The sequence below is a fragment of the Sturnira hondurensis genome, unplaced genomic scaffold (genome assembly GCF_014824575.4).
Source record: "Sturnira hondurensis isolate 20B ecotype Veracruz unplaced genomic scaffold, ASM1482457v3 Scaffold0006496, whole genome shotgun sequence".
Taxonomy (NCBI): domain Eukaryota; kingdom Metazoa; phylum Chordata; class Mammalia; order Chiroptera; family Phyllostomidae; genus Sturnira; species Sturnira hondurensis.
This window is the reverse complement of record NW_028079127.1, coordinates 11127896-11151581: the sequence shown is the minus strand read 5'-3', so window position 1 is coordinate 11151581 and position 23686 is coordinate 11127896. Positions and strand designations below refer to the sequence as shown.

Sequence of the window (23686 nt, the reverse complement as noted above, 5' to 3'; positions counted from 1 at the left end):
TTCTCTTACCAGCCTGTTTCCCTGCTTCCATTCTTGTCCCCTCTCTTATTCAGTCCTTACAGAGTAAGTCTAGTTTAAAAATCTATGTGTCAAATTACATCAGTCTTTTTTAAGATGTGATTCCATTTATTTTTATTTTTTAAATATATTTTATTGATTATGCTATTACAGTTGTCCCATTTCACCCCCTTCATTCCCCTCTATTCTGCATACCCCCCTCCCACCCACATTCCCCCCTTATTTCATGTCCATGTGTCATAAGTTCTTTACCTTCTATGTTTCCCATACTATTCTTGCCCTCCCCCTGTCTATTTTCTACCTACTGTCTATGCTACTTTTATTCTGTGTACCTTTTCCCCCTCTTTCTTCCTCCCATTCCCCTGTTGAGATCACCCTCCATGTGATCTCCATTTCTGTGTTTCTGTTCCTGTTCTGGTTGTTTGGTTAGTTTGTTTTGTTTTAGGTGTTGTTGTTAATAACTGTAAGTTTGCTGACTTTTTACTGTTCATGTTTTTTACCTTCTTTTTTTTTTTTTAGGTAAGTCCCTTTAACATTTCATATGATAATTATATCAGTCTTAAACTTCCCCACAACTCTCTCTTGACTCTCCACCTCACATAGAATAAAATTCAGTGTCTCTCAGGCATGCAAGGCACAACATGATCTGGCCCTCGACAGTGTCTCTGACTTTATTTCCTGTCACTTTTCACTCAGTGCACGCTGCTTGAGCCACATCACTTAGGATCTTGCCGTTTCCTCTATATTGAATGCTCTTCCTATTGATCTTTGCCTAGTTGGTTCCCTTACATCTCTGCTTATCTTCCTAGTTTCACCCTTGATGGCTATTCTAAAAAAGTTTTCTATCTCATTTTACTTTTCTCTGTGGAATAATGGACAGGCCACTTAAAATTAAACTAGCTTTTATGGGAATTTACTATATTGTCTTATTTTTCTTTCTTTCTGATTTAACAATGGATCAGAAAATTTTTGGTTTCATCCCAGTATTTGGGGGTGAACTGGACTGGGGCTTGCATTTGGAGAGCAAGGTATTAACACTTTAGCTTTCTCATATTACACTTACTTTCTCTCTCCTTAAGTCACATACGAATAATTAGTGTTTTCACTGATGTGTGAGTTCTGTGCTGAAGCACATAAAGCAAAAATTAATTTCTGTGTATTTGTTGTTTTCTTTTTGGTGTGTGTGCACATATACATAGTGAGTCTGAAAACATCTGGTGTTGATGGAAAAGGAACATTTTTCTTTTCCTTTGGAGCACTTCATATATTCAGTTTTGTTTTCAAGCACTAAAATTCTTTGCACAATAATAGCGTGAAGTTTTATTCTGAATGATTAACTTTAGTTTTGGAATTCTAGGAGTCTAATTGGTTAAGAGTTTACTTTGTGTCCAAATGGACACAAAATTTGTGGGTGTTAGATTTGATGAGAGATACTCTGGTACTCTCCTGGAATTTTACTGACTTGCAGAGTTTCATGTCATTTTCTCACATATGCTTTTTTACAAGAAGAACTCAATAGTTATGGTCCTTTAAAGAGAATTAAATGTATCATTAACTTTTAGAAAAACAAACATTTAAAATCTTATATGTAAAGAGTCTTAATTTGTAGATTATAAGGTACTTTCCTCCCTGTTACTTTTCTGAAATTAAACTCATGAAGAAAATACTCTTTTCCTGTTAATGACTACCTAGGGGGGTGGTAGATAGACATGTGAGAGCCTAGTCCCTGAAATTATATTCAGAATTACAGAAGAGCTTTTATGAGATTCACTAAGGGACTCCACTGCCCAAAGAAGGTTAAGTATATTCTAACAAATCAATAGACCCTTTAAAAATATCTTTCTGTATTTCACATCTAAAGAAATTAATAACCCTAAAACATAACAAAGCAGTGATTAAGAAGTTGTTCTTTGTTATTCATATTTAATTGAATAGCTCTTTTCCAGACATCAACTGGAAGAATACTTAAATATTTGAGTTTTCTACAATTTTAACAGTGAATTTAGGAGATAAATCAATTATTAAATAGCATGGGTGCTTTCAATAAACTTGCACATCCAACTTGCCTTTAAAATCTTTGACATCAGTTCACCATATCTACTAAAATAATAGTAATAACTATAGTGTTTCATTTTGAAATGAGAAGTAAAGGAATTGTTCATTTCTTTTTTGCAGTAGAAGAAAATATTCTTATTCATAATCAGTGTACAAGACACATGTCAAATTTGATGTTTATCCCCCAAATTTTTCTGGAAAGATACAGTCACTGTGTATTCAGGTCTATATAAATCTCTCCTATTATGACATTTCAGTTTGCACATTCACCTTAAATAACCTCAGTCGATAGCTTTGGAAACTTTATAAAGGTCACCTAAAAAAATAAGTAAAAATTAGCAAAGTTTTGTAAACTTTTTTTATGGTGGGCTCAGAATTACTAGTGTTGGATGTGGTGAAGGTTTAAAAGCAAAAGAGTATGCAGATTATATAATGGAAATGATAAATGTACACCCAGATGATGAATGAAGACTTATCTTCCTATTATGTCAGTGAGTACTGTGGCGTAAGGTAAAATTCCCAGTGTGCCATTATATTAATACATTCAGATTGTAAGTGAACATTATATGCTCTGGAAAACAGATAATAAGTAGATATATTGTTGATAAATACTCTAATACTGAAATTGCATGTGAAGATTTTGAATAATTAAACCCAAACTTGATTTCAAAAAAATCTTTGTATGAGAAAATTATACTTGGGGTTGCTATGTTTTCAAGAATAAGTGATATTTACTTCTTTTAAGTGCAATTATTGTATAAGACAGGCTTTACATTTTTTCCTCTTACTTTTAGATCTTGGAAGTGAGCATTTAATGCTGTATTGTTATAGTCAGATTTTTTACTTTCTAGTATGTCCCAATAACCCTTAGGTTATCTGTTTCTTTATCTTAGCAATGCTGCCCTCATTTTCTAGTTTCACATACAAGTAAAGTAAAGCTTGAAATTTTGTAAAATATTTTTTGTGATAAAAGCAATATTTTTGTTTAGGTGACAAACAGCATGTTTGGTGCTTCAAGAAAGAAGTTTGTAGAGGGGGTCGACAGTGACTACCATGATGAAAATATGTACTACAGCCAGTCTTCTATGTTTCCACATCGATCAGAAAAAGATGTAAGTTAATCAGTTATATTGTGTTTTACTCAGTGGTGTATGACAGTCTCTTTCTGGTTCCTGAAAAGCAGTATATAAACTTCACTGTATTGTTTTTGGTGAATGACTATGTTTTAGGCACACTTACAGGCCCCGAAGTACAAAGATGATGATCTACATTGTAATGGGAGACAGAATGTTGTATAATTCTCAAGTTGGGGTATGGTAATACTGTGGTAAGAAGTACTCAAAAAAACATGGAGTAAATATGGTATTGCTTTCAGATCATCAGTATTTTTAAATTTGTGAAGTAACTTATTTTATGTTAAAATACATATAGAAAGAAGATTTGCACAGATTTAAATAACAATGGCAGGCTTCAGTGAACTGTAACCTTTGCTTTGCAATCTTCTGGCTACAATCCTAGGTTTAAAACAATGTTTCTTCAAAGTTCAGTTATAAGGATGCTCTAATAAAACAATTTTTGAAAACCTGTATTCAAAACATGGAAGGTGATATGTAGGTATGAATTGAATGCTTTAGAAGGCTAGTTGTTCACCATTCCCATGTAGAATGAAAGGATTTAGAAAATAGCCAAGTGATAATTAATAATTAGCCAGTTGATAAAACATTTTAAATGAATTCAATTGTTATTTTCAAATTCTGGTAAGCTGCTTTAAGTTATGCACTGTACAGTAAACATTCACTTGTCATTGATAGGTTCTTGGAATCTTCAACTTTAAGCAAAACGACATGTAACAAAACCAATTTTACCGTAGGCTAATTGATATGAACAAGAGTGAAGCTCCTCAAGTATATTTGGTCACAAAAACATCACTAGATTTCCAAATAAAGACCCAAAACATTTCTAATATTAAACACTGAAATAAATGTGAGCTATATATGTATTTCAAAAATATTAATAAAACAAGTAAGAGAATTATTTTCCAACTTGTTTATTCTACGTCAGGGTCACAAGTGGCCAGAACCTACCCCAGCAGCTCAGGGTACAAGGTGGGGCCCACCCCTGGGCAAGAGGATGCTACTGCATTCATTGTAGGATGCACACATGCACCTGCACTCACTCAGACTGGAACAACTTAGAGATGCCGGGGAGCCTAACGTTAATATTTTGGGACATGGGAGAAAGCTGGAGTACCTCAGGAAAAAGTTACACAGACATGGGGAGAATGGGCAAACTCCATATAGTCAGTGGCCCTCCACCCCATCAATGTTCAATGAAACAACCTTTCAAGAGGACATGTTTTCTACTTAGTCAAACCACCTGCATTCTTGTACTTTGCATTTTTTCTTTTATAAACTTGCTTTTCCTAATTTTCCTTTCTATATAATAATCTCTAATTCTTGAACTAATCAGATTTTTAGTGGTGTTTAAAGATCTATAAAATTCTGAGATACGTAACAGGTGCTTTCATTTTCATTAAAAGTTAATCATTAGTAAAGCACTTCCTGTGTCTTTGAGAATTTCACCAATTGGCTTAACCTGGATTTAGGTTCGGATTTCTGTAGGCCTTTAAGTGTCCACCCCCAACCCTCAACACCACTGTTTTGTATTATTCCTCTTTATTTGTATTTGAAAAATTATGTCATTTTGGCAACAAACTATCAGTTGCATTGTCAGGGCTCTCTTTAAATTATGTGTATGTTAGTTTTCTTAATTAGTGTGCAGTTTAATAGCTCGTAGAATAATGAATGTCATCTAGTTAATTTTCTGTTATATTACTGCCCTACCTATTTGCTGTAAACTATAATTGAATTACTCTTTTTACCTAAGTTGCTATATTTAAGTATTAATCGTATAATTAAAGAATTTGAGGTATCTTTCTGGTAGCATCACTGCAAAAAGAAACTATAAAAGTAATCCATGGCTGTGTTACTGTGATTGTAGTACAAGTTAAGCTTGAAAGAGTGGCAGTACTTATTGATGAAAACTGTTTATTCCACTTAGGAAGTTGTGAAACTTTCAAACTGAATCTGAAATAAAGTCTCTGAAGAGAATAATGATACGATGTCTGTTTTTAGAGAGCAGAAATACCAAACATTACAGTTTTTTAGTCAGAATTATTTATATCCACTCACATACTCATAATATTGGTTAGAATTCCAACCTAGTTGTTTGTCATAGAACTAATACAGAATGATTGGATTCACAAAACTTTTTGATTGATTAATTAAATAAAAAGGTAATAAAACACAGGGATTAACATTTTGGGCTCTAAAGTAGTACAGATATATGTTTTGATGTTAGTAAGAACTTTTCCAAGCCTCTATTTTTTTTAAATTTGTAAAATGGAACTAATTTTGTGTGTGTGTGAGAGAGAGAGAGAGAAACAAATTTTTGCTGTTGCTGATACTTTTTTATTACAGCATAGTAGAACGGTATTACACAAATTTTAGAAAATATGCATGGGGGCAAGCAAAGTTACCTATAATGTTGACAGGAATACTTTATAGATAAAATTTTAATTTTATACTTTAAATTTTTGTTTTAAAAATATTATTTAAATCTCTGTGACATGTTGACATATTTTTCATTAGAAGGCTTGTTGCAATGTCAAGAATACCAGCTATTACTGTAAGTCTTTGTCATTAGACAAAAGAAACTTACTGTGTTTTGTTTCCTTAATTCTCACCGGAGGACATGCTCACTAATTTAAGAGAGAGAGGGAGAGAAACATGGATGTGAGAGAGAAACATCAATCACTTGCCTCTCACATGCTCCCCTACTGGGGACCTACCCACAACCTAGTTATGTGCCCTAACTGGAAATCAAACTTGCGACCTTCAGTTTACGGGATGACAATCCAGCCAACTGAGGCACACTGGCCAGGGCAGAAGCATACTGTTTTAATGTACAGTGAAATGTTGCTAAATTTATATACATGCACACATACAGAATGGCATGTCTTTTCCGTATAGTTATTAGCCATTTGTATTTCTTGCTTTGCGGATTACCAATTTTTTTTCCATTTTCTATTTCTGTATTGAGACAATATCTTCTTTTTTTGTTGGTGTTTTCCATATATTAAAATGAATACCATTGTCATTTGTTACAAATATTTTCTCAGTATTTTGCTTTCAGTTTAGTGTATGCTTTTTAAAATTAAAAATATTTATCTTTTTTATTGAATTTAACTCATCAATCTAAATTTTTTTATTGTTTCTATTTTTTTGAGGTCATACTTAGACCACTTCTAGCATTTTTGTGCTTCATTCATCACATATAACTTAACGTTCATTAGAAATGTATTATGGTTTAAGGTGTGCGTTTTATGGTGCCAAATTCCCCCTTGCTCTGAATATCCAGCTGTTTGTTCCTGTACCATGCCTGTACAGTTAGATCACCAGTCAGAAAATGTTTCCATAAATCACCAGATAGTAAATATTTCCGATTTTTGCATGTCAAGAGACTAAAAGATATTAAGTAGTTATTTATATAACTATTTCAAATGTTAAAAAAATTCTTGGTTCATCATGTACCCTGCACTTACAAGCGTATGCTGGATTGGGCCTGTGCATAGTAATCCCAGCCCCCCCNTTATAGGTAATTGGAATTTCTTCTTTATTCTAATGTATTGTTGTGCCTGTTACTAACTCTTTTGTTTTATTTATCATATTGATTCTGTGGCAGAACTACAACATAGTTGTAGTTTATAGACAATTTTCACATCTTAGTGTCAGGTAAGGTCTTTCCCGTCCTTTATAAAAATGTTTTTGACTATTGCACATTTATACTGAGTTTTATCTTATCTCTGAAGAATGGTCTTTTATTCCTGTTCTTTATGCCTTTTAATAAGAAGGGTTTTATGGTTGACATTTTCATTATATTTTTCTGATTGGTTTTTACTGATATATAGAATACTTTATAGAAAAGATTTTTTTAGATATTTATAACTACCATTCAAAACTCTTTTATTAGTTTTTGTTGATTAGGAATATGGGCAAATTGGGAGTGTGGGCTCTGCAAATCCTACTACATGAGTTTATATCTTAGCCACATGATTTACTAGCTGTATGTTCTTGGACAGGTTACTCAGTCTTTGTGTGTCTCTGTATTTTTATCTATAAAATAGAAATAATAGTTTATGACTCATAGGTGGTTATAAAGATTGAATGAATAACTGTATGTAAAACTTTTAGAAGACCAGATCTTATTAAATAAATTTTTCCACTGATATGTGAATAATAATACCATTATTATTCTGTTTAATTCTTTTGGGTATTTAGGTTGTTATGTGTATCATCTGCAAATAAAGATTACTTTGTCCTTTAGAAAACTTTTGAAAAGGACAGATTTAAAAAATACTAAATAAGCGACAGGTAATTTTGTCATTTTTTTCTCTTTGGGAACAGTGAAAAATAATTTTAAATTGTAACTTATGATAAGGAAAACTGAGTAATGGTTGAGGTAAATATTAAACCAATTATCAAAAAAACAAAACAACAAAAACCCCAACCAATTCACTGATTTACCCTATTCATAGAGCAGGAAATGTAACTATTTTTTTGTCAAATGCATGATTGTAGAAGAATATAGGAAACTGTTCTTTATGAGATTGCGTGCCAATTAATTGCCATGTAGTTCTTTAGACCTTCTTATTTTTCAAGACCTTTTATTTCAAGATAGGCCTGTACAGTATTTGTCTTTCTATGGAATGCTGAATTTGCTGTTTTGAAATATAAAAATAGCTTTATAAATATTACAGATACGTTACTTAAATGTTTTCAAAGATTAAATCATAGGCAGATATGAACTTGATTTCTTTTTTATTATACATATTTTCTTAATGGAGACCTTATTGAAAATGAAAAGCATTCGTATAAAATGTAGTAGACAACTCTCTGAGTGTAATAAAGCATAGGCAACTTAGAATTTTTAAAAAATGTATTTGTGTTTTAATTACTAACATCCTTCCTAGTCTAATGAGTCTTTGTGTACTAAGATGATTCTTAAGCATAATCATTTTAGAAGACAGACTTGTAAGAACCTCTTTTTTCTTATTTAATATATGCTGTAAATACATGAACTGTAACACCTATTCATTACTTGTAAAAAATCTTAAAAGTGATAAAAGTAGGCTACTTCCTTATTTTGACAAAGAACAACCATTTTGAACTCATTCTAGGTTTCATACTTGTGTTAGCCTGTAGTAATTATGGCAAGCAGGGTTTCTCTCAGGCCAATCAATAATCAGCAGTTCATTAAAATGTAGTATAAATTAAGGATACCTTCTATCACCATTATTGTTGTCATATTCATGATTAGTATTTAATTACATACTGAAGTAATGTTGGCTGTTCACTTTGGATTCTTTCTATCTCAGGACCTTAGCACTTTGATTTTTCAAATCTTCATATGCCTCTCTCTCCTTCCATCTCCATATAACCAGTTATTTCTTTCTCTCTTTTTTTTAAGATTATATGTATTTATCTTTAGAGGGGAAGGGAAGGAGAGAGGGAGAGAAATATCAATGTATGGTTGTCTCTCGTGTGTCCCCCGCTGGGAACTGGCCTGCAACCCAGGCATGTGCCCTGACTGGGAATCAAACCTGGATCGTTTGGTTCACAGGCCCGCACTCAATCCACTGAGCTATACCAGCCAGGGCACCAGTTACTTCTGAGGAACTGGAAATAACAGTATGATCCAAGGAACCTCTCTAATCACTCTTCCTAAGTAGCTTTGTGTATACTGTCATTACAACTTCTATAGCCTTCTAAATTGCTTCCTTCATTTTAGTAAATCATAGCACTATCTCTTCCTGAAAGTACTTATTTATTAATTATTATCAGTTTACTCCACTAGATTTTAAGGGTAAAGGCAAGAGCAAGGACTTTGCCTAACTAGTTTACCGTTATATTCTTATAACTTATAAAAATGCATAGACTGTAGTAGGCTCTCAGTGAATCTTTGTTAAAGAACGGGAAGGAAAGTTGATACTGAAAAATAACAATTAACTTTATTTGCAGGTGAAATTATTTATGTAAAAAACTAAAAAGTCACTTTTAAACCTATTAATAGAAAATACGAATGCATATAAATGTGTCACTTTTATGTAAAAGCAATAACCTTATAGAGTTAAATGTAAATAAATTGGACTATATGCTAAAGAAGTTGAAAATGTCAAATCATTTGAAGGGAGTGTTCTCAAACCTCTTACATTCATTGACATACACATCATTTTCAAACTAAATGTTTAAAGATAAAAACCTATTAGTCAAAGGGAGTTAAAATGATACAAGATATGTTACATTTTGATATTTCTATAAAAATGATTACAAAGTGTTTTATCTCAATAGCATACTACTACTACCAATAATTTATATTCAGAAAATACCATTTTATTCCTACCATATTAGCAACGAGTTTGTTTCTCTTTTAGTGAATGAATAACCAGTATTTATGAGGGAGCACTGAAGTAACTATTGTGGAAATACAATTAATAGTCTTTGTAGAAAACATTTTATCAGTGCATATTAAGAGCCTTTAAAAATATGAAGGTTCTGTGAATTCGTTATATGCCTTTCTGTAAACTTGTACTTTGGTGGTTCTGACCTAACATTTAGACAATGTAAAGATGTTTATTTCCATACTTTCTTAGTAAAGAATTTGAATGTTAAATGTTTAATAGGGATTAATTAATATTGACAATTTATTATTGACTATTTCAGTATTCTTTTAATAAGTGTTCTTTTGGAAAATAAAATGTTTTTATCAAAATTACTTGAAATACCTAGTAAACTCATAATTTGATTTAGCTATCTGATTCATAAGATACCAGGTCCTATGACTTACTTTTCTGTCTGTTCCTTTCCTTGTTCTTGTGTTTTGGTCTTTTCTAATGTTAATCTGTTTGCCACATTTCATTCTGATTTCAGCTGTTTCATTTTTTCTTTAACCATACTATTTTTAATTTTAAAATGCTCTTCAGATTCTATTTATACTTAGAACTTCCTTTTCCTTTGTTTCTTTTCCTGTTATATGCTATAGTGAAAGTCATATTTTTTTACTGTTTTTCTCCTGGGATAGTAACAATCTAGGAATTTGTTAATTGCTTTTATGTTCAAGAAAGTTTTATTAAACAAAACTTTATTGTATTTTGAATACATTACTTACGTAGGCAATAATTTCTTGACCAAACTGATTTTAATGTTTCTTGAAATAGGTTTTATAATTGAAAGTACATTTATTGGAGGGGATAATTGGGAGAGGTGGTCCCTGTTGGGAAACACAAGTGGGATAGAATAATTAATACTTTGTTGTTACATATTGCTGCAGGTGCCACACTTACCTACTACATTTCCAAATATACATTTTTAAAAAATAAGCCTATTCAGATTTCTTTTTGGTCATAGATTTCAGAGGTTTATCTAGTAACTGGAAATAATTTTTAAATAATTCCTAATCTGTTGATTTCTTTGACATTCTATATATTAAACAAAGGATCAAGGGGTTTTTTGTTGGGTAAAGGAAATACCTTCAATCACATTACTAGTTCTGGCCACTTTCTGGTTTTTCTTGTTGGTTTGACTACAGTGTATATTATAGACTGAGAAATGATGAAGAATATAATTGTTAATACGGTTATAGACTGGGATCACAGTAACCTTGTTGGTTTCAGCATTCTACTGATTATATGACATTTGATCTTTTCTATCATTTCCCCCTCTAAGAACACAAGTTCTCCTTATTTTACCTGGATTCTGTAATGATAAACTTCTTCTTTTAGATTCTTAGGCAAAATTAATGTAAATTTAGGGTACTATTAAAAAATTTCTGCAAAGGCCAGGTGCTTTCTGACTGCTATTTAATGACATTTCTGCCTTGGGAGGAAGACTAGATTACTAGCAGCTGCTGCTACAAGTTCTATATTATGTGCCATATCTTATCTTCTTTAATCTTCACTTCAACTTTATGAGGTAGGTAGTGTTATTTTCATCCTACAGGAAGGGAACAGAGACTTGACTCTCCTGTAGGTAAGTGGCAGAACCAGGATGCAATCGTAGGTTTTTTTCAGACTCCAAAGCTGGTCTCTTGCTACTTAATGCTGCACTCCTTATGTGTCTTTTGATCTAAGGTTCTGTATTTTTCTAAAAAGTTTATATTATTAACTTCTAGCAATTTAAAATGCGTAAATTTTCTGGGTTTTTTTTTGTTGTTAATTGTAGTTATTGCTGTGCCAGAGTATATTTATAATGTATTTTCTTTGCCCACAGAAATACTATTTCTATCCCATTCACATTCCTTCATGTGTTAAATCTGTTTTTTAGCACTGATGTATTTCAAGAAGCATTCTTTCAGGGTTTAAAAATGTGTAATATGTGGGATTGATTTTTATAAGAAATTATATATTTACACTAATTTTACCAGTAATTTATATGTATAGTTGACCAGTGCTTTACGTGGATATTTGGAAAAATTAAACTTTTTATATTCCTTTAAAGCAGTTTTCTAACCTTCATGTACTCACACATAGAAAAAATGATAGTATTTAATATGTTTGCTAATTGGCCTCAAGTTCTTGGCCCAAGAAGCCATGCTGCCTCTACCTTCATGCTGTGCCTCGCAGTGGTGAGAGGGCCAGTAGCATCGCACGTCTGTAACTCACGTGTAGCTAGATATAATCTTTGTGGGAGTGTAGACAAAATTGTCTGTTCTTAGGATTTACATGTTCATTAAACATAGATTTCTGGGAAAAGTAAAATTTTAAGTGGTCCACTCTAAAATGTTTACATCGGCAGATCATTCTAAATCATGCATTCATGTTGGCCAGCAGCTTATATTTGAAACCACTGGAAACAGTTGTGCTTTTTTACTTTCATTTGTAGCTTATAATGCTAACAGAAAATCATAACCCTGAAGTATTTCATATAAATCTTTTACCTTCTGTCACCAACTAAAATTTCACTGTATGTTATTCATTTTTTATCTTGTTATTGCCACTTGGAAATCAGCCTTTAGTGTGCTTAAATTTTTTCCACTTTTGTGGTAATAGTCATGACCATTATACCTAACAAAAGACTTGATCAGACATAAAATGCTTACTTTTTCCAGTTTGTTTAGATTGCATACCCTCTAGATTTGAGAAGGAATATTTGTAAGGTTTGATGCTTTTTTAAAGAAAATTTGTTACTAAATTTAAATACTTCTGTTTTAGAGTAGTGTGTAACTTAGCTCTACGTCAGAAGAGTCTTATGTGTATTATTGAGACTAAAGTTGTACAAAAACTATTGAATTTTAGAATAATTAAAAGAACTCAAAATTTTGACATAAAATAACATGGAATATGTACTGTTAAAACCTCTGTTGTGTAACTCTCCTCCTGCTTTTCCTAATGTGGTCAGTGTCACCCCAGTTTTTCACTGGAAACCATAGTGACCTCTGATAGTTCTCTGTCTGGTGATTCTTCACCAACCTCCTTTTCCCTATACCTCAACCATTTCAGTGGAACATCAAGTTGAACATTCTTCAACCAGAATGCCTCTGTTTTGTAGTCCTACTTCTGCTTCTGCAGTGTAGTGTGTTTCCTTTTCCATCCATTTTTGCTGTTGTGATTATCTTTCTAAAGCACAGTTCGATTATTTCATGTCCTTGCTTAATATTTTTTCTCTTTATTGCCATACTTGGTAGCCATTTTTTGTATGCCATTTAAGAAGATCCTTTACAGAAGGCCCAACATACTCTTTTATTTCCTACCCTTTTGTGCTTCACGAGGATGACCCAATCTCCTTTTCTTAATTACTGTATTGTCCAGTCATTAATATTTCTTGTTTTGTTTGTATTCTAATCATGCCACTAACTTTTATCACACTTACCCCCACTGTGTATTCTCAGCCTGGAAGACCTCTCATCTGCATTCACATAAGATGTTCTCATTCTACAAAGTATTTCTGTTACCTCACCCTTGTTTAGTATTATTTTCCTCTGGTAATACTTTTTACTTCTTTTAGAGCATTTGCCACAGTGTGCCTTAGAATATAATTAATTGTATAATTCATTTTCTTCCTTCATGATATTCTCCATTTGATGGTATAGCTTGTGTCTCATTTACTTCAGATATTTTGATGATTGCTTAATATAAGACACATAAACATGCACTTACCTGTACACATTTTTATTTACTCAGTTTAAGTATCTACTTTGAGTATAGCATTAGCACATATAGTGGTGTTCTATGAGGAAATAAAAATTAAACATAGCATGTTTGATGAATGTAATATGCCTTAACAGAATTTATATTCTACTAGGGAAAAAAAGATGATGATGTAATAAACTGAGACTCATTATATTGTATATAAATGTCATGAAATTCACATCACTCACTAATAGACAGTATACATTTATATAGTATATATATTGTGTGTGTATATATAGATATACACACACACTATGTATTTTGACTTATTTGGTATTGTGCCAATTCCACTTATATGGTTGTATGTATGTTAGATTTTTTTAAGTTAATTTGATACTCATCAATTTGTATAAACAAGTCATGAATTACTCTTACAAAATACAAAACTCTTCAATTTAGGTAATACTAATTTAAAGTTTAATAAACTCAGTTTAGAATTTAGCTTTTAATATATTATCTAAGACGTAAGGAATTTTGCTTATGAAGGTAGAGGCTGACTTTTAGATACTGTCATGTTTTTGCGAGCCTAGTTTGTTTTAAAATGAAAGCGATTCTGCTGTAGTTTCACTTAGAATAAGTTAGAAAAAAACTTCTGTAGTAATAAAATTTTATTTTATTTGCATAGATTGATTTCATCCATTTATGACTTTATTATGCAGTGTTTATGTTTTTCTAAAGGATAAGAAATGTGGGTTCAACTTGCATATTATGATGTGTTGCACAGGTTTGTAATGTGTAAATGCAATGTTCTGTGTACTTTCTTTATGCTCTAATATAATTAATTTGTTTCTAGATGCTGGCATCACCATCTACATCAGGTCAGCTGTCTCAGTTTGGGGCAAGTTTATACGGGCAACAAAGTAAGAATTTTGTATTTATTCTGGAATACTTTATTTAAAGAGAAAAAATAACTGAGAGCAACCAGTGCTGCCCTTGTGGATTTGTTCTAGGGTTTAAAAGGAAAAAATTTAATTTCACTTACATAGCAAAACCTCATTTCAGACCTTTGTAATTCAAAATTTGTTGTTATTGGGATACAGGGTAGATTAAAATTTATTTCTGCATTTTTTTTGTATCTCTGTGTTTCTCTGCAGTAATTTTGAAGAAGAATTTGCTAAACAAATTAAAAATAGACATCTCTGTTTTGAACTAGAGAAAGTTAAAGGGTTTTTTTAATGTGTTGGTTAGTTGACTAGGTTGTTTCTGGATTTTGGCCTTTTCAGTAATGTGAGCCTGTTTACTTAGCAGTTTGTCAAATGTTCTCTTTGTTTAGCAAATATTTCTTCTTTTACTTTAGTTCAGTCTAGGTATAGAATCCACGTTTGTGACTTGCAGTTTAATACTTTTTCTGTATACAAGATTTTATTTCTTTTTTAAGTATTGTAATACTTTTATAGCGCTTAGCACAGTGCCTGGCGCATAGTAAGCGCTCAATAAATGCTAGCTCTATTACGTAAAAGTTTTATAAATCTCAACTATAAAATCTTCCTATTTTTTAAATTAATTTTCCACACTGTTATATATTAATAATACTTTATCTCTATTAGTATCAGAGATTGCTTATCTCTTATTTGTTAATGGGTGTGTTAAAATGACTATAAGTTTCAGCATAGATTACAGAATAATAATAGAGAAGACAATCAGATGAGTGAGTTATCCTAAGTTCAAATAAAAGTCATTTCTTTAATTTGAAACTCTTTCCTAGTATAATAAAAAGCGAAGTTTTGTTAGGTATTGGAATAGTTATTAGAAAACTTCTTTTGAAGTTTAGTGTGGGAAAGAAAGTGTTTCGGTTAGAAATATAGTTTACATCTACTTTTTTCTCTTTCTCTATTGGCTTTTCTCTTTTGCTTATGAAACAATGTTAATAGATAATTGGTAAATGCAGTTATTAATTGCTTATAGATATTAACAGTGTTCCTCTAAGTGGAGAACATACTTTAAAAACTTTTTTATTATATTAGAAAAGGTGTTGCTTATTCACAAATGTTCATCCTAGTTGTTGGAGGAATATTAGTAGGTAGTGCTTTGTTTCTTTCAGCCTGTATTTTAGTATGAAACGTACCACTTTCACCTTTCTGGTAACCCTTTCACTGGCAATATCTAGTTATTTTTAAAGCTACCCTTTGTGTCTGTAGAGTAACGTAGAAAAACTTACTTTTGTTCATTTTTTTAAGTTCACAATTTTTCACAGCAGTAAGTAGATAGAGATTGAGGGAAATTATATTTGAGAAGCTAAATTTATTTTATGAAGAATGGCAGCTATTTTATAATATAATTAGTTATATGGACTTTAAAAATCTGATCTAATTTTTTAACATGTAAATGTAAAATTATAATTGGGCCAAAATGTACAATGAATTAGGTTTTAAATGTAGTTATTTATAGGTAATGATAGACCTTTATTGAATTCTTAATTTGTGTAAATGGTTATGCTGATTGTTAAGGATATACAAAGATTGATAAATGAGCAAAGTTATTTTCATCAGAAAATATATTTTAAGGCATTGGTCCTCAACCTTTTCAGCTCTAGGGACCAGTTTTGTGGAAGACAATTTTTCCTTGGACCAGGGCTGGGGGGCGGTCTCTGGATGATTCAAGTGCATTACATTTAAGCTCTCCTCCTGCTGAGCCTGTTTCCTAACAGTCCCAGACCCTTACTGGTCCTCATCTCGGAGGTTGGGGTCCCCTGTTTTAAGGTACTTAATGGTTTAAAAAGAAGTCGTACATAACAAGTATTTCTCATTGGAGATTAGTGTATTAAATGGCTATATTACTATAGTATTGGCAAGGCAGCATTTTTTAATGCATGGCTCACTCTTTTGACACTGTGGGTATTAGCCTACAGAAAAATTGAACCTTAGATTAACACATACTAAAGTATTTTAAGTCAGGGTATAATTACTCCTTGCCAGCATATAGATTTAGAACTTCCAGGTAGTGAAAGAGGACAGAGCCTGGATTCACAGTCTCTGTCAGTTAAGTTACACCCAAAAGGGCAAAGTAAATTATTAGCTAGTAAGTAGTCTGAATGTGTACCTCGTTAGAGAGTGGTGCAGAGACTACTATATGGGGCTTGAAGGCTAAGGTTTTAATAGTATGGTAGTCAGAATAATAAAACTTGAGGGGCTGACCTAAAAAAAGGATGGGGAGATAGAGTAAGTAGGTGGGTGTATATTAGTGATGCTAGTCTGTTGTCAATTAATTGTAATTTGCATTGATCTTGATAGAACTAAGAGTTCTCTTGCCTCCCAAGTGTACTGAATACCATCATTAACTCTGTATTCAGACTGGCAAAATTCAGTAGGAATTTGTGCCCTTAAAATGGAGGTCTACTATCTGTGACTGTGTTCTCAATGATTAAAGAGAGGTTATAGGTGAAGAAAGTGCTCGCTCTAAAGTGAGATTCACTGAGATTAAACAAGGGCAGGAATTGGAGTGGATACAGAACTGCTTAAATTTACAGTTTGGCAGATTTGTGTGGAAGTGATTACATAGTACAAAGGGTACCCTGAAGATTCTGGATCACAGGTTCTTGGATGATCACAATATAAGTGTATCCAAGCATGTAAGTAACTTTTTATCCTGGAATTCATATGAATATTGTGCAACAAATGATAACTTGTTTACTGTGAAGGAGCCAGTAAATGGAATCTTGTATTCATGCTGCGTGATGCTCTCTATGTTCTTTGAGTGTGTGCATCAGGTTTTAGGTACACCTTACAGGTTTTGGGATGCCTGGTCTCCCTGAAGCTGTCTACTAGATTGGAATTAATTTATTCTGGATATTCAGCGCATTGAAATTAGTGTCAGTATAGCTGGGGTGACTTTTCCTTACTTACCAACATGAGAGCTTTGTAGGATTGGAGAAAAAGGAAACTACTGTTTACTTAGTGTTTCCTATATGCCTGTTATCATAAATTATGGCACATAGGCAAACCGGCTATCTGGATGAATCCATTATTACATATTAGTATCTGAATTCTCATAGGACCTAGGCCTCTTGCTGGGAAAAGAAATAAACTTGTCTTTCCAGGATGTGAGCCCTAGCTTGAGAGCAGTGGCAGAATCTCATGCTTTCAACAACATCCTTTTGGTCCTCTGCTTTGAGCACACCTATGTGGAAGCTACTTACTATAGAGAACCAGAACGTAGTTGGGGTGGTTCAGATGATGTTATTGATAATGTAATTAGACAAATGGTATGTTTTGGTAGCTTCAGGAAATTAGAGGACTTGTCTAATAAGTACTTGAGTTAACACTGAATGCTGTGAGAGTTCATGCTCTTGAGAAGCACACATTACAGTTGGGGAAGTCAAGGCATTTGTATATAAAATATTAAATAACAGCCTATAATACAAATATATAGGTTAAAAGATATGTTGAATCATATGGACAGACTTAGAATCTTGTATTCAGGAGCTTGGAGAGAAAATCACAGTAAACTGCAATGATACAGGAAAGCTTCAAATAGGATGTAGGAATGAGTTTAATAAGGTACCTACTGTGTGCCTACCATATATGTTATATCATACTAGATAATACTATTGGTGCGTGGTAGAAGAGATCATTCTCTTTTATGCCATCTCTGTGTAGTATACATACTGTTGTGGTGTTACTGCGTTTATTTATTGTATGTCTTCGTTGCTTTTGTATTCTTAGTTCTCAACATGGCAGACACCCAGTAAATGTTTGTTGAATTGTGAGGAAGATACAGTTCCTACATATAATGTAGTAGGATAAGTACATGTTACATTACAACGAAGTAGAGGAAGAGGTACAAAACTCAGTGGATATTTCAAAGTCAGGAGTAATCATGTCTTGGAGAATGATCAGGAAAGGATTTACAGTTGGGGTCATTTTTGACATTGGCGCTCTCTGAAACAATGGGTAAGGTTATTTTAGTAGTGTGAACAACATCCATGGAATGGGATATACATGGTCTGCTCAAATAACGCCCCTTTTTTATTACAAAATCGTAAGCATGTAATTCCATAACATAACAGTATCACGCTCAAGCACACCATACGACATTTTAGGTGAAATGTTCAAATTAAAACTATAAATTACTACACCCATATTATTACCCTCCCAGTGACACTCAAGCAGGCATTACCTCTGCCGGACCTTGTATTTGGGCATATTCGAGTTTATTAAGGAAACCTGTCTCACATTGGTCTCAGCTAAGAAGTACAGTCTTCACAATTCAAGACCTTTGCTACTTTCCAGGTTCAAGAACACAGCTATAACATATAGTTTCCCTCAGAAAACAACTATTTTTTTATGAAGACTGTCACTTTATTAGACTGTCTTATTTTATCTTTACCTTTAGGGACAACCTGTTGACTTTCTAGCCATATACCTGTTTTCACTTGCCTGCTCCCATCCTCAAGCTAATTAGTTATGAGTATTTACTGAGTGTCAGGTACTATTTTAAGTATATTAAATGAATTAACTCATTTAATTTTCACAATACACCACCGAGAGGATAAGGTACTTGCTCAAGGTTATATAGATAGTAAATAGTAGACCCTGCAATATATTAGGTTGTAAGTGTAACTGTGTGAACATGAGTTGAGGACAGCAGTTGATTTAGGTTTATTTGAAACATGTATGCTACATAGTACTTACTGAGTGTCATGATTCTAGGAGGCTGTTTGTATGTAGTAGAAACTATATATGTTAAATCCACAGATTCCAAGAAGCTACTGACCAAGGCATTACAGTAGGATTTACTGTGCTAGTTATTGAATGCCTACTGTGAGTGAAGTATTATTCTGAGATTTAAAAAAGGTATGGCAGATAACAAAGTTCCCACTCTCATGGATTTTATATTTAAATGGAGAAAGACAGAATAAGCATATAGACAACTAAGTAAATATGATTCTGGTAGTAAGTACTAACAAAAATTAAGTCAGGTTAATGTATGAGTTGATGGGATTAGTATTTTATATAGAGCAGGCAAAGAGACAGTCTCTGAGGAGGTAATATTTAAGTGGAAACCTGCATGTTGAAAAGGGGAAGTACTTGGAAAGATCTGAGAGGGAGCTTTTTAGGTGCAGCCAATGGTAAATGCAAAAGTTCTTACTCATGAGAATGTAAAAATGAACTTAATGTGTTAAAGGAAGTGTGAGAGGCCCAGTGTAATGAACAAAGTCAGTAGAAGGTTAATGTAGTAGCAGGCCTCAGATAATAGGCTCTTGTAAGGATTTGGTAAAGAATTTGAATATAGTCTAAGTGTGATGGGAAAGATTTTAGGATCAGTTTCAGTTTTAAAAGATGACTTGGCTATGGACTGAGAAAATGGACTGAGTAGAGGAAAAGGAACAAGTGATGAGAGGAGACAAGGCTATTGCTGTAGTAGTTCAAGCAATAAAAATAGAACAGTGTGGAGGAGTGGTGGAGGTGTTGAGAAGTGGTCAGATTTGGAATATTTTGGTGATAGAGCTAATATGATTTTGTGGTGTGGGATGTAAAAGGAAGGTATCGAAGATGATTTCTAAGGCTTGAGACCTGTATTACTTGGTGAATGGGTGCCACTAATCCATGTGGACACTTAGCTTGAGGAGGGTTACAAAGTATGTATACAGAGGAGTTTCACACATCTGTTCCACAGGTAGAGTGATGGCTGCTGTAAAGATTAGCTGAATGCTAAGACTCGGCTAGTGCTAACATAGCAACTTCTTGTACTTGGTTATAAGTTATAGAGGATGTTGAAGCCATTTAGTTTCATCTTGGTTCCTGTCTCATACACCTTGAGACATAGAAGTTATGTTACTTATCCTCATTTTCATATATCCTGCTGTTCTCTTGAGACTGACCTGTTGCAGCCTGTTTTTCCATCTGACACCTCATCACCATCACCAAGTACCTGGCTAGGTCTCCTGCATTATTTAATTCATGTATTATCCCCGCCAGGAAACATTTTCTTTTTTTTTTAAATCCTCACTTGATATATTTATTGATTTGGGAGGAAGGGAAGAAGGGGGAGTGGGAGAGAGAGAAACATTGATCAGTTGCCTCTCCTATGCTTCCTGACCAGGAATCCAACCTGCAACCTTTTGATACTCAGGACAATGCTACAACCAAATGAGCCACCTGGCCAGGGACAGGAAACATTTTCTGATCCACATATCCATTTTACTTTCACTGAATTAGTCTGAGTTAGTGGTCCTTCATGTATAAATCGAAGCATATCATACATATACTGCATGTAAACACCTCGATTATAACAGTTTTAATTTTTTTAAATGTTCTTTTGTGTCTCTGTGGTATAAGAGAAGGGAAAATATCTAGGTGGGGAGAAGGATGTGATAAAAGTTTCAGGATTAGAGCTGGGGAAGGGATTGAGAAGGAAGAAGATTGTGTCACATGTGGTATGTAAAGAATGTATATATACAACAATATATATTGGGGTGAGTGTAATAACTAAGATTCGAAGACTTAGGTGTCAGTTATATCAGTAAAGCTGGGGCAGGGGAATGAAATAAAGATTAGAAGAATCTTTTTGGACTTGACAGAATTTCCGAGACTAAAGTGTGATGGGATTTAATACTATAGAGGAGTTGTTCTCAACCCTGGCTGCACCTCTAGAAACACCTGGAGAGTTTTTAAAAATCTCACCGTCTATGAATTTCTCAGGCCCAGACTCAGTCACAGTTTCTGAGCATGGGACCCAGACATTGAAGTTACCCAGCTGGTGCAAAAGTTAGCAACTGCTGTATTTAAGAAGTAGAAAGTGATTGGTTGAAAAAAGAGATTGACATAGGAGTCAATAAATTGGATCGTTATTTTTATTCTTCATTGTTTTTGCTCTTGGGCACATCATTTAGTGCTTGGTGTTAGTTTTTCATCTGTAACTTTGTTGGATGATCTCCAGCTATAAATTAGTTGAACGACGATCTCTGGAATTTCTTCTGTCTCTAAACTCTTTTGATTTTAATGAGAAAATTGCACAATGAAATAATATTAGAGGGAAGATTAATTGGCTAAGTGAAAGACAGGTTGGAGGTAAGAAGAAGATTGTTACTATCCTTTGTCAGTGTGGGTAAGCACAAGTGAGTTCCTAGGGGCAGTAGTTTCTTTGGGAGTGGAAAGGAGGACACTGAGGCCCTCTTGCATCAATTAGGGATTTTCTTGCCCCCTTAAGACAGATTTCAGGAGACTTAAAGTATGAATATTCAAGGATTTGGTTGCTGTAATTGAATTTTTTCTTATAACTTGTATTCTATTATATTGTTTATCTTTAGCAAAATCTTGAATAAAAGCATGACCTATCTTGCCATAAGTGTTTAAAGGGTGTTTTTAATCAGTTTGTGCCGTAGAAATAATTCATGGAAATATTTCTGAGATCATATATTTTTGGAGTTCTGAAAAGTGATTAATAAAGAATTCATTTTGTGCTCACTTCAGCAGCACATACACTAAAATCCGAACGGTACAGAGAAGATTAGCATGGCCCCTGCCCAAGGATGACACAAATTTATGAAGTGTTCTCTGTTTTTAAAACCAAGCTGGGGAGGGTGGAGGCAAAGGCGAGAGGTTGATTTAGAGGGGGTGAGGGGGAGGGGTGGGAAGAAAATTCGGGCAACTGTAATTGAACAGCAATAAAATAGTTTAAATTAAATAAGTAAATAAAAGTATTTAAAATGCATTTAGTTCATTCTTTGATTTTTTAGCACTCTGCCAAATAAGTAGCTTTGTATTTAGAATATGTTCATATATGCTTCCTAGTATTGTATTACTGTTTATTATCAATTTGTCAAAATGAAAGAAAAATTTGATTCAGAACAGTTTTAGAACCTTTCAAACTGCTTTTTAGCAGTTTTTGTTGTTATTGTTCATGCTTTTATCCCTGTTTTGTAAAAAAAAAAAACAAAAAACAAAAAACAAAAAAAAGTGGTTAACTACTTTCTCTATAGGATTGTTACCAGGAAGAAAGGAGCTGAAGTAGCATAGTGCTTGACACATGGTTATTAGGTGCTTGATAAAATTTAATTCCACCGCCCTCCCAGTACAGAAGCTCATGTATACATGTTTATATTTATCCCCTTTAGTTACTTTATGCCAAAAAAATTTAGGAGCCATTTTTTCCAGCTTACATGCCTTCTTGGCATAATTATTTTAGAGATGATATTTTTGTGGATTTTTCTAATTAAAGTAGTAAAAGTGAATTTTCCCTCCCCTGACCGTATCCAATTATAATTTGACTCAAGTGTATAAAATGACTTGGTATATTTTGTTCTCTGAGAGTAAATTTTTGTATATTCCTGTTCAATGACATTAATTCTTAATATTTTAAAGGAATTTGACTTTTAAATTGAAACTAACATTACTCAAGTATTCAAGGGTTGGTGATCCACTTTGAAATTGATACACTCCTTTCTGCTCTTGATTTTTTGTACCTGCCTAGTTTGAAATGCAAGTCAGACATTGTTATTAGCTGGTTTTATTAAATTAACTATGTTGAAGGAAAATAAAAAGTAAATGCTAATCTTTCAGTTTATTTCATAGTCTTTCTCCACTCTCAGCACTGTAAATTCACTCATTTGCTAATCCCTAATTGACTACACAATCTTACCCATTATTTCCATCTCTAAAATTTTTTGCTAATGTTCACATAATCTCCAATCTCTAAAATATTTCTGAAGTTATAAATTTTCATAATACAGCATAGAATAATTTGTGAAGCCTTAGGGTACTAGGTATATGAAAAGTGCATATTTATTTATAGTGAAGAAGGTGTAAAGAGTGCAAAGGAAAGGAAAAGTAAAACTAGAGGAAGGAAAATTTAACAGGTATAGAGAAGAGAAGGAGAAAGAAAATGGAGGGAAGTAAACAGGAGGTGAAGGTTTTGAAAAAGTTTGAAGAAAAGTAAACACTCAAAAAATGAAAGCGAGAGGAAAAAACAATAGATAAAAGGTGTTAAAATTACTAGGCACTCAAAAGGGTGCTGATTTAATGTTATATTGGGCTTCTCAAAGGGCTGTAAGTTTTAGTCTTGGTTCTTTTTGTTACCTCAGAAAAGTGAACTTCTCTGAGGCTCTTATTCCTCATCTGTAAAATGTAAACTTTGAGTGAAGTGATCTTATCAGTCCCTTCTGGCTCTAAAATTGTGTATTTCTTGGTGGTTGGTCACTGTGAGAAAAATACTCCTGTGTGAAATTTGTAGCTGTGACTGACTTCAGGACAACATATGTTTGGGGAGAACATAAGCTCCCCAAAGATAGGAGCTTTTTTTCTCTCTTGTTCACTGCTATATCCCCAGTAGCTAGCTAGTATTCTGCTTAACACATAACAGGCACTCAGTAAATGTTTTTTGAGTGAGTGACATGGTTCATTACTCAGAACATCTAGAGGTTATAGGGAA

General features: G+C 33.2%; 1 protein-coding gene and 1 non-coding gene across 5 annotated transcripts in view; both read left to right on the top strand.

Annotated features, from left to right (window-relative positions):
• Positions 1 to 23686, top strand: part of CNOT2 (CCR4-NOT transcription complex subunit 2) — a 108605-nt gene that overhangs the window by 59679 nt on the left and 25240 nt on the right. For 3 of the 4 annotated variants that reach the window (XM_037049455.1, XM_037049453.1, XM_037049454.1), the window contains exons 3-4: positions 3063 to 3185; positions 14112 to 14178. In XM_037049455.1, coding sequence (XP_036905350.1) covers positions 3063 to 3185; positions 14112 to 14178 — 190 coding nt within the window. Of the gene's footprint in view, positions 1 to 3062; positions 3186 to 14111; positions 14179 to 23686 lie in introns of those variants that run through there. The other variant, XM_037049456.1, reaches the window with a different exon arrangement.
• LOC118989673 (U6 spliceosomal RNA) lies at positions 21717 to 21821 on the top strand. The gene has a single exon (XR_005067050.1). It is a non-coding gene; the product is annotated as a U6 spliceosomal RNA (small nuclear RNA).